Source organism: Astatotilapia calliptera, chromosome 8, assembly GCF_900246225.1.
Source record: "Astatotilapia calliptera chromosome 8, fAstCal1.2, whole genome shotgun sequence".
Classification (NCBI taxonomy): Eukaryota; Metazoa; Chordata; class Actinopteri; order Cichliformes; family Cichlidae; genus Astatotilapia; species Astatotilapia calliptera.
Window position 1 is genome coordinate 13,975,237 of NC_039309.1, and position 16,082 is coordinate 13,991,318.

Consider the following 16,082-nt stretch of genomic DNA (forward strand, 5'->3'; position numbering starts at 1 on the left):
CTGTTTCTTTCATAAGCACACACAGGTCTTATGTATTTGCCTGCTGAGGTGCATGCACACATTTTGACTCTATAGGGAGACAGAAACTGTGCAGCCGGTTGAACCTCCAGCTTTCAGGTCTGCAAAGCCTCTACACTGCAGATTTAATATAATACATATTTTATCAAGGATGGGTTAGTCTTCATCAGCCCTCCTCTCAGTGTCAGCTGACTCGGAGAAGCGCTTTTATTCTTGTATTTGAAGTTGAACTAAACCAATTTCTTTGGCATTTAAGTGCAAAATGTTTCATGGTTTTGTTTTCTGGAAAAGAACTTGTGACCTTATCACTGTGACAGCGTTGATTTTTATGTAAGAACTTTATGAATTAATATAAGTCATCCAAGATAATCAGTGTGAAATTTCTACTTTTTAATCTTTGATTTGCTCTGCGCAAAAGCAGTCATTCTTCTCTTCTCAGTTATTAGCTTTCTTTATTTTTCCCACAGTGGAAGTTCAGAAGGCTGTAGCAGTCATTTAAGAGCACACTGGAGACAGAATGGGTGGATATATTACCTCTTTCATATCATCACAGATGCAATTTTGAGATGCTCAAAGGTTTGGTCCCTTTTTGTTAACTGTAGATTTTGATGATTAATTTTCACATATAATATTTTTTAAAAGGAAATGTATTCAAATGAATGTAGATTGTTAAAATTAAGCGTGTCTCCTCTGAAGTAGGCTAGTTAAGAAGTGAAAGAGACAGGAACCAACAATAGGAACTAGAATAGCACAAGAGATGGTCAGATTTCCATTAGGAGCCTAAAGGGAGCAAGCGGAAGAAGAAGAAGAATGCACACCTTAGAAGACCGATTGCATGTATGCAGCTCGTAATTATGCTTATAGAAACTGTTTATACAGTTAGATGGTCGTATTTAATTGTCTATTTAATCGGAAGTTCATATTGATGTGGTGTGAACTGGGTGAACTTAAGGGTATGCGCTGTATAGACATGAAGCTGGACTGGTCATACTCCCGGCTTCCGTCGAGTTCGCGTCAAAGCGCTTGACGTCAGCATAACAACAACCTGTCATGACAGCTCGTATGGGGGAAAAATTAATCGATTAAAGATTTGATCTTGAGTTACATAAAACTGGTTTCTCTTGGATGTGGGATTCCTGCTGAAAGGTAAGAGTTGAAAACCGTATAACCGCGAAACAAACCCTGTACGGGACAGAAGGTAAACTAAACCTCAGTGAGCTGTGTGGAAAATAAGCTAACGTAGCGTTAGCTGGTTTTTCTTTTCTGTGGTTAACAAATGTCGAGACGACTCTTTCAGTCCCACAATTGTTACAGAACTAACCTACTAACTAGCTGCTGGTTATATCGAGTGAGTGAGCTTTACTGTCTTCAAACTAGCCAGCCACCCGGCATTAAGCGACAACATCGCTTACTGAGCTAGCTTAGCCATGCTAGCATAGCAGCGATCTCTTGTCTGCTGGTGACCAGAGTTGGCAGCATTGTCCGTGTGTGTGCTTGTGTAACGGCTGTATTTCAGTTTTAGTGAGTAAAACAATAGCGAGGTTAACAGTATTAACAAACAATAGTTTGTTAATACTGTTAACCTCGCTATTGTTTCGTCTACAGCTTTCAGTGTAACACTGCGCTTAAATGCAATGCTAAGGACCGCGGCTATGTGATGTTTGGTGATAGCCAGCTGTGCTGCTCATTGACTCGCCTCTGATATCCGTCACATGAATAGTTAACTCGCCGGCGGTGCAGCCACCTCGCTGTAGTTTTGAGCTGTGAGCGCAGTCAGCAAATTAAACGGATGCCTTTTGGGTGGCATCAACCCACTGCACCTAATTCGCTCAAGACGCGCATTGCAGGTGCATTGCAGTGAATGTTCACTGAAACTGTGTCTCTGTTCTTGTTGTTGTGTGTGTGTGTGTGTGTGACCTCAGGAAGGACGGGGCATTCTTAAACCTGTCGTTTAGCCAGCCGAAGAGACGGGGAACAGGATAGGGAAGCAGGGCGAGGCGGGCCCCGCGGAGCCGGTGGAGAAGATGGCCGGCAGCCCGGAGAAGAGTTCCACCGCGCAGGAGCTGAAGGAGCAGGGAAACCGGCTGTTCCTCTGCCGCAAGTACCAGGAGGCTGCTACGTGTTACAGTAAAGCTATTGTGAGTAATTTCTGACACAAATGCTGCAGTGATGTCTTTGTTTTCTTCTTCTTTTATTAAAGCTAAGTGAAACGAAGTGGATGCAGATTCCCTCTGGATGAAAAATGAGGTTACAATGCACGTTTATTGTCCTCTGATTCTCTACAGAACCGTAATCCATCTGTGGCAGTATACTACACCAACCGAGCTCTCTGCTATGTGAAGCTGCAGCAGCATGACAAAGCCCTGGCAGATTGTAAGCATGCGCTGGAGCTGGACAGTCAATCAGTTAAGGCACACTTCTTCTTGGGTCAGTGTCACCTGGAGCTGGAGAACTACGATGAGGCCATCGGGAACCTACAGAAAGGTCAGAAAAAACTCCAGAATGATGGTGAAAATGCTGCTGGTGCATTGCACAAATTTACTCGTGCAGTTCCTCATTCATGTGAAAGTTAATTGTTAAGATCAGTGAGGCCTCACAGGGTTGGGAGCTCTTCTCTGAGGCACAGCATATGTTTGCATGAGCTGTTGTCAGTGTAATGATATGTTAGAAGGAAGGAAAGCTGGAATTTTGTCTCCACTCAGTGTTATGGTTGCTTCTCTTGGATGAAGCTTCACTATATGAAATGATGTATGAATGTATGGTTATGAGACTTTACAGAAAGTAATTCAGTGATAATTGAAACGCCAATCTAACGCTAACCATGATTTGTGACTACTAGTTTCGCTTAGTTTATAAAAAACTGGAAGCCCGCCTATTACTCAGTCGTGAAAAATGGACCAAAGTAATTCCACAACTTAATGAGAAATAAATCACTTTTCAAAAGTGGAATAACTCACAGTATAGGAGAGCCTTTCACCAGTTTAGCAAACTTGTTTTGGGATGCTCCTCCCTGCATGGAGAGCCTGTATCTTTGGCAAGTTTGGCTTGCAGATATTTCTACAGGTCGAACTCTCTGCAGACTCCCTGAGCGCTTTATCGCAGTGCTTCGTGCAGCTGCTGACTTCCAAGTCAGCCCATGGCTTTGTTGTGGGCTGCAGCTGATCGATTAAGAAGAAAAGTACGCAAAATATGTTAGATAAGTGCAGGTCATGGTTACTCACTGTTAATGCAAACACTGATAGTGAATCTTAGGTGGCTACAGTTTAATCATGAACAAAAGAGAAACTCAGTTTGTTCTTTGGAGGAACTTTTTTTTTTTAATATCAGCTTTTAGCAAACTGGCATTCTTTAATGGTTACACATGGCTAATTACATTATTATTACACATGGCTATTGCCAGTGCTATTTCCCATATGTATTTACATACCTGCTCTTTACAATAACATGATACGTCTGGCCTGTCTGTAACATCAGTACGCTGATTAGTAATAGAGCTGCAAGTCAGAGGGTTAGTGGGAACACTGCTGGATGTTTGTATTGTGGATTCAGAACTGTCGCACTCCTAATTAACATCTTTGAATCTACCTTGTTTAGATATTTTGAAGGCAGCATTTTAACTGTAAAGCCACGTTGCTGTAGCTGTGTTTTTCTTTTACAGCTTATAACTTGGCAAAAGAACAAAGGCTGAATTTCGGAGATGACATCCCCAGTGCTTTGCGCATTGCCAAGAAAAAACGCTGGAACAGTATTGAGGAGAAGCGCATCAACCAGGAGAACGAGTTACACGCCTATCTGACCAAACTTATACTGGCTGAGAAGGAAAGGTGAGGCTTTGAAGCACCACAATCTCATTTTTATTTTGATAATTTGGCATGTAGGTGTCATTTTGTCTTGCATGGATAAATTTAAATTAGCTCCTTATTTTTGCAGAGAACTAGAAGAATACAAAGAAAAACAAGATGACAATCAAAATGGAGGCGACGCTGCCAAGATCTCCTCAAAACATGTATGTTTTTGCATTTTGTTTACTCTTTGTAATTAGTGTCACTCTAATGAACAAATATTAAACTGGTGTGTTTTTTAAAATGAAATTGAATATTCATTCATATGTCCGGTTGTTCTGAAACCCTGACGTGGAAAGGACAAGTATCTAATGGATATGGATGAGCTCTTCTCTCAAGTGGACGAGAAAAGAAAAGTGAGTACGATTTTTAACTAATGCTTCGTACTCGTGCAACGCTGACAAATCCGTGATTAGCCTACAGCTTGGCTAACACAGACAGATGCTAACAGTACACGCATACCTACTGTAAATACACACATTTGTTTCTGTCTGCAGTCAGGCTACATGTTGACATAAGGCTTGTGATCTCTTTAAAAATCCACTTGGACTTCAGATAAACAGCTACTTTTTGTTTTCGACTGCTGCTGTTCCTATGGTAACGGTCACTGCTTGTGTGCCAAGGCTCTCGCTATAGATAGTTGTCGGCTGTGGCAATTGTCATGTAATTGAAACGACACCGTCGCGTCTGCCGAGTGTTTCTCTCCCGTCTGGCTCAGAAGGTGTTCTGCTTAGAGAAAAGTTGACTCAAAGAGTTTCAACTTCAGTAGCTTCGGGTTTGTGGCACTTCTGTCGACAGTCTTTAATATATAATTGGTATAGAAAAAAGCTGAAAAGGGTGAGAAAGGAAAACGGATTACTGTGGCTATAATTTGTTACCATTTTATAGCAAGAAAAAATTAACAGTTTAAGCTGTGACTCTAGGCTCTATGAGAGTTTACACAGTGGGCCACATAAACCCACTTTCATATTAAGTGGGCCCAACCATACGAACTCTCTCTCCATCAGTCTAACAAGTTAAACTGAAAATTACAAAAAAATCCCAGAAATTTCTATTGTAGAAAGTGAAAAAACTGGAACTTTTTTTCTCATCTAATTGCTTATTTCTTACTCAGTTACTTTAGTGTAATATGAATGGCCATGTTTAGGAAATGTTATAAATGTTATAAAACTTGTGATAATACAGTTAAAAGTCCAATATTTACATTTTCTGATGCCATCCATTGGACGGCTCAGAGTCTTTGCCGGGCCAATTCTGGCCCCCGGGGCTTGTGTTTGACACCCCTGATTTTAGGGGATGGAGCCATGAACAGGATCTCTCAGTATTAGGTCAGAGTGATGCTTCTTTGTATTTTGTTTGTTCCCGTCAGAAGCGAGAGATTCCTGATTATCTTTGTGGGAAGATCAGTTTTGAGCTGATGAGGGAGCCCTGCATCACACCCAGTGGGATCACCTATGATCGCAAGGACATTGAAGAGCACCTACAGGTGAAATGATTGTTGCTTACAGTGCTGTGCAAAAGTCTTGAGCCCCGCTTCTTGACTTTTTTATTTTTTAAGCCGTCTTAAGCAATAGTTCTTTAGGCTTCCTGAAGCTCTTTCAACTTTTGTCTATGGGGACCTGCTGCTTCTTCACTCAGTATTCATATGAATGCCTTTTTTGTTTTCTTTTCTTTTTTTGTTTAAGCAACATAAAGCATAGAAAAAGCACCTAACTCAAAGGACGAACCAGTGCTGTGTCTAAATGGTAAATGGCCTGTATTTGTATAGCGCTTTACTAGTCCCTAAGGACCCCAAAGCGCTTTACACAACCAGTCATCCACCCATTCACACACACAGTGCGCCCCACCCTGGGAAAAAACACTATTTAAATTGTATCTTTAAGCTCTTTTTCACTAGCAGCCTGTCTCATAAACACATCATTTGTTCAAATTCCTGTGGTTGAACCTATGAAACATGGTGAATTAATCCATCCATCCATCCCATCCATTCGCTTCCGCTTATCCTTTTCAGGGTCGCGGGGGGCGCTGGAGCCTATCCCAGCTGTCATAGGGCGAAAGGCGGGGTACACCCTGGACAGGTCGCCAGTCTGTCGCAGGGCTAACACACAGGGACAGACAACCATTCACACTCACATTCATACCTAGTGGCAATTTGGATTATCCAATTAACCTATCCCCACAAGTTAATCCAAATTTCCAAATTTTTCTGGTTCAGATTGTCATCAGTGCGTCTTGACGGCTACTTAAAGAAACGACAAAAGCTGAGACTGTGTTCAGACAGTGCTGAAAAATAAAGATGGTCATGCCAAATATTGAAGTTTGAGCTCCCTAGAATTGTACAAACTCTCTTTGGCCTTCTGTCCTGTATTTCAACGTATGCTGCACATTTATAATTAATGTATAATGTCCAGCAGCACGTTTTCATTCTGCCAGAGTAGCATTTCATAGCGCAGGTGTGCTTCTTTTTTTCTTATTTTCATAAAATCATCCATTGACGCTAACACTGTGTCTTAACGTGTTCCCTGTGCAGCGAGTTGGTCATTTTGACCCAGTCACCAGGAGTCCCCTGACCCAGGATCAGCTGATCCCCAACCTGGCTATGAAGGAAGTGATAGACGCCTTTATCCAGGAGAACGGCTGGGTGGAGGACTACTGAGGAGAGAGCTCCCATTTCTCCTTCATGCCCCCAAACCCAACTCAAAGCCTGGATAACACAAGACTATAGAGAACAGATCACCCCTTGCCTGGATATGTGCTTTACACAAGCAGGAAAAGCCACACTAAGGACTACCAAACGGGAGCCACGTATCTTGGTCTGCCTCCTCTCTCTCCCATTTTCTCCTCCCTTATCTTCACCGTCTGAGGCATCCATGGCCTGCCGCTCCCTTTAAAACCTCCTTTCATTCTGCTCCTTCTAGTCTTTCTCTCTGACTTCCTCTCTGTCACGATGTTTCTGGTCTTTTCAAGCCCGACTCCTTTCTTTACTCAAATATGGGCCTCTCTCTCAGGTCCTCCCTCTTCTTCTCTCTTTCTCTGAGTGCCACAGTCGTCGGAAAGCATCACCATTGCACTCCAGTGTTTCACACAAACCATCAATTATTTTAAAAAAAGAAGAAGAAAAAAAAATCCACACTTTTGGTGGCAGAATTGATGAAAACATTGGCTTATTTGATGTTTACTCTAGTATTTTCTAGTCATCTTTTTCCATTAAGTAATTTAGCATTCATCCACTTCTTAATGTACATTTATCGAAGTGGTAACTAAAATGCCAAAAACCTGTCGCGAACGAGGGTTGTTTGTATGCAAGTTTTAAAATAATCGATAATCGGAAAGGGAAACGAGTCCCTTTCTCATACGGCCACCTCACCACAGTGTACGTTTTTATTAGTTTGTTTAGTTTTATTCACATATCAATCACACCCCATTACAGACAATTGAGATGAACTGAATGTATTCATTATATATTCCTTAGGTTTGGACTTAACCTTCAGTAATTCAAGATGCTTTTTTTTAAGTATCAGGACAATGTTAAGGTTTTCATGACGAGCCTTGAACTGAAAGGCCTTTAAACTGGAAGCAGAAAACAAAATGCTGTATTACAAAAAAAACCCAATAAATGTGTTCTTTTTGCTGGATAATAATTTAAAACCGTTAAATGTTTGGATTGGACCGATTACATCAGCTGCTTTGAGGACTGGTCCGTGCTGTCTGTGTCTCGTGCTGTTTACCTGGTATGACAGTGGACGCTCGCATCAAGCATGAAGTGAATTTTGTTCTCCTTTGTATCAAAATACAAAGATAAGCTGTGTTTCTGGGGTTTTTTTGTTTTTCCACCTTCTCGCTGTTGATTTTTATGCACCTTCTCCTCACAGTTTCGAAGAAATCGGCCGCAGAAGCTTGCGGAAACCAATCGCCTGTGTGAACCTAACTTTAAAGTTTAAGAAAGTTAAAGTTCCCCAGCATCGTGGCCCCCCGACCCGTTTCACAGAAATGCTGGAAGAGTTACAAAACCGTATCTCATCTGTACCTCAGTCTCTCTCTGTAAACTGCATTTTTAGTCGAGTGCTGTTAGTTTACAGGCTTTTTCAGCTGAATGTGTCTGTGTTGAATTAGGCCTGCTAGTGGATTGTATTGGGCTGCAGGTGGTGTACATAATTTGTTGGTGTATTTCAGGTTTTGTTTCTTGATATTCATTTTTTTTGTCATGTTCTTTTTTTTTTTCTTGAACTCTTAGAGCTTGAGAAACTGTATTAAATGTAGATATGTTGATAACATAAACACCTGATTCAGTTTTTGTTTGTCCCCATTAAACCGTGAACTACGAGGTCGTTTGTTCTGGTGTTTCTGTTTATTTAAACAAACAAAATTCATTAAACAACACCACACAAACTTCAGCTTTACAGCTCGTGATTTTAATCCTGCAATAAATGCTGATTTGGTGAATCTTATATTTGGTTTTTATTCTTTAAGGCATCACTGTGCGTTTGCGTCTGTAGTAGGCTGTAGTTTGATTCGATAGTGGTGGTTTTTTGGGGGGGTTTTTTTTTTTTTGGTTTTTTTTTACATGAGAATGAAAGATGTTTAGATTTTCTTCCTGCTGCATTGCGCAATTTCCCTGTTTTTGAATTTCAGATAGCAGCTTTCAGTGTCTCTTTAAAATTGTGAAATCTGCATTAAAACCTTCATAGTTTTAAAGCTGAGGCTGATAATTTATCCATTTTCTACTGCTTATCTTGGTCCAGATCACATGGGTAAAGTATTTATTTAAAGTACTTTGTTAGTTACTTTTGGAAACTTGTGTGTGCTACTGAAAACTTTTTTTGTGCCATTTTTAACTCAAGTCTACTCATACAAAGTGTCATGCGCATTAACATCTATCTATGTGCTGTTGACTTGTACTTCCAGCAGGTTTGTGCCACGCAACGAGTGTACTGCCAGGAGGCTGAGGGGCAGTAACTAACATCCACTGCTCTGTCACAGTTCTTGAAAAACCTGTTTATCCATCTTCTTTCTTCCAGTCAAAGGGAAAACTATTCCAGCTGTCGTAAGAGGAGAGGTGGGGTGCATCCTGGAAGAAACTAAATTGCAGTGTTGCAACACACCGGCAACCTATCCAGGGGTGCCCAACTGCAACCCCGACCTGGTGAGGGAGGAAAGGAAGGAGTTACAAATTGTTATGAAAAATCAACAAATAACCAAGTATTTCACAGTCTAAAGCCCGTGTAACAACGAATGGACCACCAGCTGAAAACCTTTAAGGTTTGTCTGATGCAAGAGCTGCTGTAATTTTCATGCGTTCATGCTAGAGGCTCTGATGTAAACACTTCATGCTGGTTGATGGTGATGCAGACAGAAATAGATGAAACGATGTGAGCGTGGCTCAGTCACATGTACAGACGGTGTCACTCAGCCCTCACACACCAGGCCTATTGTCAGAGCATCGTTGAAAGAGCTGACGTCAGGGGCTGTGCAAGGAGGGAAGAGGACCAGGCACGGGTCACTGTTGAGTGGGAAAGAGTTGGCAGCAGAGAACATCAACAACACAACATTAAAATGGTAAGAAAATCAGTTTTTCTCGGTAATTTTGCACATACTTACATTTTTTTTTAATATAGTTCAGTAATTGATATCAGTCCGGAGCTGCTGTCAGATGCTTGTTCGTGTGTTGCAGAGCGACAACGCTGTGAAGTTTGGTGAGGCTCTGCTGGGTGTTTTATTGCTTGTGACTTTCTCCTCATCCACACAAGGTATGGATTTAAAAACGACGTTTTATAGGCAAAAAAAAAAAAAAGTCATTTTACCAAAGTTTGTGAACAAAACCCATCGCTAGAGATTGATCAAGCTATTTATTCCTTTTAATCATACCTAAATTTTCCATAAACAAAGTCAGTTTTGAATAAAATAAACAAAGGTTTTTGGTAGTTTCTCATAAGCTTCCAATATTCCCAGCTCGTTTCTTATACTTCAAACTGAAGGAATAAGAACAGGATTACTGATTTGCTGGAAAGCGTAGTGATGACCGAGCTTTGGTGTGCAGGCCTTAACATAAGAAATGCTGTGAGTCCAGACAGTCACAGACTGGTTTTGTCTTTCCATACAACTGACTGCCAGATGTCCACAGACATATCTCGTTTCACGTTGCATCTTTAAATTAATGTCTGTGCTCTAAAATTAAAGTGAGTTTTTTCTTCCTTCAAATCTCCAACAGTAGAACATTTTGTTTCAGTCGTTTTCAGCCTTTAATGATCAAATTTGTTTGAATCGGGTACACCTGCTATCTTTTAAAAACTATTGCTCATTTAGTCCAGGTTTACAAAAAAAAAGTTTTTTGATGAACTCACTTGCCACTTTATTAGGTACATCCTGTTAGTTCCAGGTCGGACTCACTTTCATCCTTACTGCCTTAAGCTGAAAACGTTTTGGTCCTTACAGACATGACAGCATCATGCTGCAGATCCATGATGCTAATCTTCAGTTCCACCACATCCCAAAGGCACAGTTTTGGACTGAGATCTGACTGTATTTAGTCAACTTGTGGTCATGTTCAAAAAACCAGTTGCAGATGATTTGTGCTTTGTGACATAGAGCGTATTCTTGCTGGAAGCAGCCATCAGAAGACGCGTACACTGTGGACATAAAGGGATGGATTTAGTCAGGAACAATACTTAGGTAGGCTGTGGTGTTTAAATGATGCTCAGTCAATACTAAGAGGCCCAAAATGTGCCAAGAAAATGCGCCCTCTGCTTTAAGATTCAACATGTTGGTCATTAAGATGCTCTTCTGCATACTTTAGTTATGACAAGTGGTTATTTGACTCTCTTCTTATCAGCTCTAAGCTGTTTGGACATTCTGATCTGATGCCTGACAACAACAAGGCATTGTCACCCAGAGAATCGCCGCTTGCTGCATATTCTCTCTCACTCTCGGGCATAAAATCAGACCACTCTCTATAAACCCTGGAGATGGTTTTGTGGGAAAATCCCAGCAGCTCAGCAGTTTGTATAAACACTTAGACCAACAAACACGTTCAAAGTCACCTTTCTTATCCTTTCCAATGCTCAGTTTGAAATTCACCATGACCATGTGCACATACCTAAATGAAATGAGTTGCAACTTTGTGGTTGGTTGATGTATTTGCATCAAGTAGCAGGTAACAGGTGAACCTAATGAAGTGGCCGATGAGTGTATATGTTGCATTTATTTGAACTAATTTGCGGTTGTTTTAAAGCTTGAGAATCTGGTAGCCTTGTGTACTGATAGGCAATTTAAAAACAGCAATAGATTAAAAACAGCTTAAAAAATTACTTTTATTATCTCACCTTCATTGGAACAATTAGAAAAGCTTTGCATAATCGTACCTGTATGTCATAATAAACTCACAGATTTATCGTCTTGTTAACCGCAGTGGGTCTGAGCGACAAAGTCCTGGTCTTCCCCTATGAGACGGACTTCAGCTACGTGGCCTTGATCCCGCAGAAGGAGATGGGGCTGAAGGCCTTCACCCTCTGCATGCGTGTGGCCACCGAGCTGCCGGAGGAGCGCCAGATCATCCTGTTCGCCTACCGCACAGCCGACTACGATGAACTCAACGTGTGGCGCGAGAAGGACGGCCGCATCTCCTTTTACCTGAGCGGCGACGGCGTCTTCTTTCACCTGCCCCCACTCACCACCTTCCGCACCAGCCTCTGCCTCACCTGGGAGTCGCGCACCGGCCTCGCCGCCTTTTGGGTGGACGGGAAGCGTAGCACCTACCAGGTCTACAAACCCGGCCACACCATCCGTCCGAAGGGCACCGTCCTCCTGGGGCAAGATCCAGACAAACACCTGGGAGGCTTGGAGGCCACGCAGAGCTTTGTGGGGGAAATGACGGACCTGAATATGTGGGACTATGTGCTCTCCAGGAGCATGATCCAGGGCTGGCACTACGGACACAAAGTCCCCAAAGGGAATATCTTCGACTGGGCCACCATGGAGTACGAGGTGACCGGGAACGTGATGGTGGTGGATGATGACTGACTCAATTTGAAGTCCAGAGCAGAGACGGATGAGGCTTTGGAGGTCGGTGTGGGACTTGCGTGTCTTCTTTTCCTTCTTAGATTTAGTGTTTTATTTTGTGACCATTTAACTATTCTGACGTGAAGTTCTTCACATTAACATTACATTAAAAACAAGGTAAATCTCAAACTCAAGAGTTGATGTTGCCAGATATGTCCATAAGGGGGCACTCTATGCCAGTTCACACCATTACAGCAAGCTGTCTAAAATTAAGCATCAGCTATATATCATCATTTTTTTTTAATTAATAAAATCCAGATTTATTTAAATGTGTCAATCTTAGTTTTGTTTGCATATTTCAAAGAGAAGTGCCAAATGACCAAGACAACGCCTTACACCATAATGCTTTCAGCAGCCGTTAATAATATAGAATTTAAACTCAAAGCTGCAATGCAACTTCAAGTTAAGACAATTATTTACAAATAAAGATATGTATCTGCAGAATTAAACACGCCGTAAGAAAAACACATTTGTCAGTCTGTAACGTTGAGGTTAAAACCGTGGAGGAGATACTGGAACAGCGAGCAGAGGCAGGTATTATTTCTGCAGGAGACCAAATGATTTAAAGCACACCGAGAGACAAACAGCAATCACTGTGTTTGAAATCCGTTACGTTGCCTTTGGTTAGCGCACTCACTCATGAATTTTCCATGTTTCAGCTGATGTAAGAGCGCTTTTGGGTCTGAAATAAAAGACGTGCCGTGTGCATAACTAATAATGTTTGTTATTAAAGAGAGTGCTCCATCTTTGAACTCTGGCAGCTTCCTCTTCATAATCGTCTGCTTCTTTTTCCACACAAAGAGTTTTTGCTCAGCTCATATATGACGATATGGTTCAGCTCCTGATAGTAGGGCAAAAAGAATCACATTTTTATAGAAATGACATATGTGCCTCTCAAATCAGTGTGTTACCATTCTCCTGTACCCCAGGAGTAAAATCTCACTTTTAAGCTTAAGTGACAGCTTCTCACGTGGCGTTTAAAGTTGACATTTTTTAACAATGGAAATTTACAGCACGGCGAACAAACCTAAGTGTTACTTGCAAAAATCGAGTCGTATGGAGTTGCTTCACTCACAAAGACGCCTCAGAATGAGCTCGGGGTCAGATCTCCTCCATCCAAGTGTAACACAGTAACCCTGAGTTCCAGCGCGTGCTGGCCCTGCCTGCCTACACCACCGCCCTGACCTCCTTGCAGAGACGGCGGAGAAGCTTCCAGCACTCAAGCCCATGCAGGCTTCCTTGAGGGTGGGAAAGTGCTGCGTTCTTGTGTGTGTGTGTGTGTGTGTGTGTGTGTGTTTATTTTGACCAAACCAGCCGTCGGCTCTCTCGCAGCAGCTAAATAAGGAGAAGGCAGGGCCAATGAGTTCTGACTGCGGGTCAGCAGCCAAATGTTCCACCTTCTTGGATGTTGCAATGCATCAATCGCAGTGCCCACTCACTGTGTGGTAACACCTTTGTAGACCATCTGCCCATGCCTGGCTTCTTAGCCCTCTGGTACGTGTACACACACACACACACACACACACACACACACACACACACACACACACACACACACACACACACACACACACACACACACACACACACACAAAAAGAGCCTGATTTTTCCTTCTTTTTGCATCTCTACCCAAGAGGGATACTTCTTCTTTTATAGATACTTGTAAATTTCTACTAATATAGTTTATATTGATAGAAATTCCAGTTTCAAAACTTACAAGAGGTTACATAGTGGCAGTGATATGACCCCTAACAAAGACAGACAAACAGGTCTTCAGTTAGTAAGTGTTCATTTCTCCTAATTTATCTCCAATTCAGCACATTTGTTTGCTTTGCAGATGAGATGACACGTAGGGACCGCACCCTCGCATTTCTGCAGCAAAGGAGGACTTGACATGAGGACAAAATCAGTGGCCTCCCCACAGAGAGGATAATTATTCCCTGTGTCCCCGTGCGTTGCATGTATAATCCAACTGTACAAACAGTTGAGGGGCCCCTCGTCCCGCTTGCGGACAGCGCTGCCAGCTCGGGCCCACGAGATCTGCATATTGGCCCACGGTGCTGGGGAAGCTGTCGGAGGCGAGGCGATGCCACTGAGCGCATGTTTGTGTGCACGGAGCTGGTGAAGATGTTTTCCACGCGAGAGGAGATAGACGGCAAGAGGGAGCCCCGTGCGAGCCGGCGAGGGGGAGACAGAAGGAGGGCCGTTCTGGCTTCCTTCAAGCAACTCCAAATAGATTTCCAGGCAAAACATATCTGCATACGCAAGACAGTGCTACGAGCTATCCGAGTGAGCTGTGGCATGTGTGCACTGAACAGATGGGTAATTTTTTTAGAGCTTTCTTGCAGAAATTTCAGCCCATTAAATTGAGGATCTTGGGCATTATTCAGCCTGCTTTTTTTTCCTCTTCCTTTTCATAAGGCGCAGAAAGAATTATCCCGCTTTGTTTGACAGATTTAGTGCATGACGTATGAATCAAAAATATGACATGAAATCTACAGATTCTCAACATAAGCTTGGGAATTCATTCACTGACAAAAGCATATGACATATATGAAAGTCTAGCAGAGGGCGGAGAAAACTGTCACTTCTGCAAAGACGTCTGTCACTACAAACTTTACAAAACTGAAAAAAAAGCTTGGGGGAAAAAAGTGCACTTGGCCACAATAAACCAAATAAGCATGTGCACAACCGGGTTTTTATACAATCGTATGATTTTCAAATCTATGACCAAAATCCTGATGTGGGGGCTGAAGATGTGACCTGATTGTCAGGTCGCTCTTTCTTTCTCTCTCCCTCTCTCTCTTAGAGGTTGTGATCTGCCAGAATGGGCGTTAAGTCCTCACCCTCTGGGCTGTATGAAAAATTCACCAGGCCTTCCCATTAGAGTCAGTCTGAATCAGGGAGCAGGCGTTACAGCGGCCACTCGCATGACACTTTTATCACTCGGCATTTAGCGACGCAGATGTTACGTTTATAAAAACACAAAACCACAGCAGAGGTCGTTTCTTCAGTTGAGCCGAGCGTCTTCTGTGTGATCAGCGGTGGAGTGATGCGTTAGAGTCCCGGTGCAGGATTTTCACACTGATGGTGCAAGACCTGACCTTTTCCAGGAGTGAGTGTGTGAGAGCAGTTGGTGTCCGCTGTGATACCTCCAGGCGGGACACCTAACACCGTACCGTCTACCTCTGAGTGCAGCTCGTGTCCTATGTCGCTGTGTTTAAGGTGGAGGTGGGGGTGAATAGGGGTGGGGGCGTACCTGACAATAGCCCTTTAATATATATAATATATAATATGTTCCGACACTGTTTCAGAGGGGTCGGTCCCCTGCAAAGGCCATAAGTATCAGTGTCACTGTGTTACATTTAGGGGTAAACCTTTTAGAATTAAAGGGAAATTACACTAAATTTAAATGTAAAGTCTGTTTTACACACTAATGGGGACTAGAGTATGTGATATATTCTGGAGGGGTTTTTTAAGTCTTTCTTCTATAAACAAAAATTAACTGTCAAATGCAGAAAAAGACGAACATTCATGCTCATTATAGTTTCAATAAATACACAGTTTTGATCTGAAAGAGGCTCAGATCAGCTGCTCCTCTGGGCTCAGCTTACCTTTGTGTTATCTGTATTATGTGACGCATTTGGGAATCTTTGGAGGGTCACTCATAGCCACAGCTTATGTATTTGAACATAAGCCGTTTGTTAAATATGCTTTTATTAGAAGCCAATTCAGTGAAGTCCCCCTTAAATTTTGTCCTTTTAAAAAAAAAAAAAAAAAAAAAAACAACCCTTAAACTATTTATTGGATTTATTGCAAAAATAGCCAAATATTCACTGATTTCAGTTTCTGAAATGTGAGAATTTGTCTACCTGTGTTAAATTCATAAGAGAGCAGCACAGTTATCAGTCATATGACAGGGATGTTACTGTTCTCAATGCCACTAAATAGCCCACTTTATCAATATATTTAACAAAACAAGCAATATTCGGCCAGACATTTAAAGCATTCCTCTGAATCCGTCCACCACAACATATTTAACTGTTCCTGTCTGCTCCACCCCAAAGGAAAGCAGCATCAGAGGAGGAGAGGAGGTCGAGAGGAGCGCGAGAGGCTCTGCGGTTGAATGCGTTGCGGCTTTTAGCTGTGAATTCCCCTCCGTCGCC

At 42.2% G+C, this 16,082-nt stretch overlaps 2 protein-coding genes across 3 annotated transcripts; both read left to right on the plus strand.

The window, feature by feature from the left end:
- Window positions 1-966: 966 nt before the first annotated feature.
- Window positions 967-8,188, plus strand: LOC113028468 (STIP1 homology and U box-containing protein 1-like). Of its 2 annotated transcripts, none has more exons than XM_026178758.1 (8): window positions 967-1,164; window positions 1,941-2,156; window positions 2,304-2,502; window positions 3,677-3,842; window positions 3,949-4,024; window positions 4,160-4,216; window positions 5,230-5,346; window positions 6,391-8,188. In XM_026178758.1, exons 2-8 carry the CDS (start codon window positions 2,043-2,045, stop codon window positions 6,514-6,516), a joined length of 855 nt encoding a protein of 284 aa, XP_026034543.1. In that variant the 5' UTR covers window positions 967-1,164; window positions 1,941-2,042; the 3' UTR covers window positions 6,517-8,188. The 2 variants fall into 2 exon arrangements, with proteins under 2 accessions (XP_026034543.1, XP_026034544.1); XM_026178759.1 differs by lacking the exon at window positions 967-1,164 and adding an exon at window positions 1,190-1,366.
- Window positions 8,189-9,216: 1,028 nt separating this feature from the next.
- On the plus strand, window positions 9,217-12,672 carry LOC113028469 (pentraxin fusion protein-like). Its single transcript, XM_026178760.1, has 3 exons — window positions 9,217-9,416; window positions 9,532-9,607; window positions 11,266-12,672. The coding sequence occupies exons 1-3, from the start codon at window positions 9,249-9,251 to the stop codon at window positions 11,874-11,876; spliced, it is 855 nt and encodes a 284-aa protein (XP_026034545.1). The 5' UTR covers window positions 9,217-9,248; the 3' UTR covers window positions 11,877-12,672.
- Window positions 12,673-16,082: the final 3,410 nt, after the last annotated feature.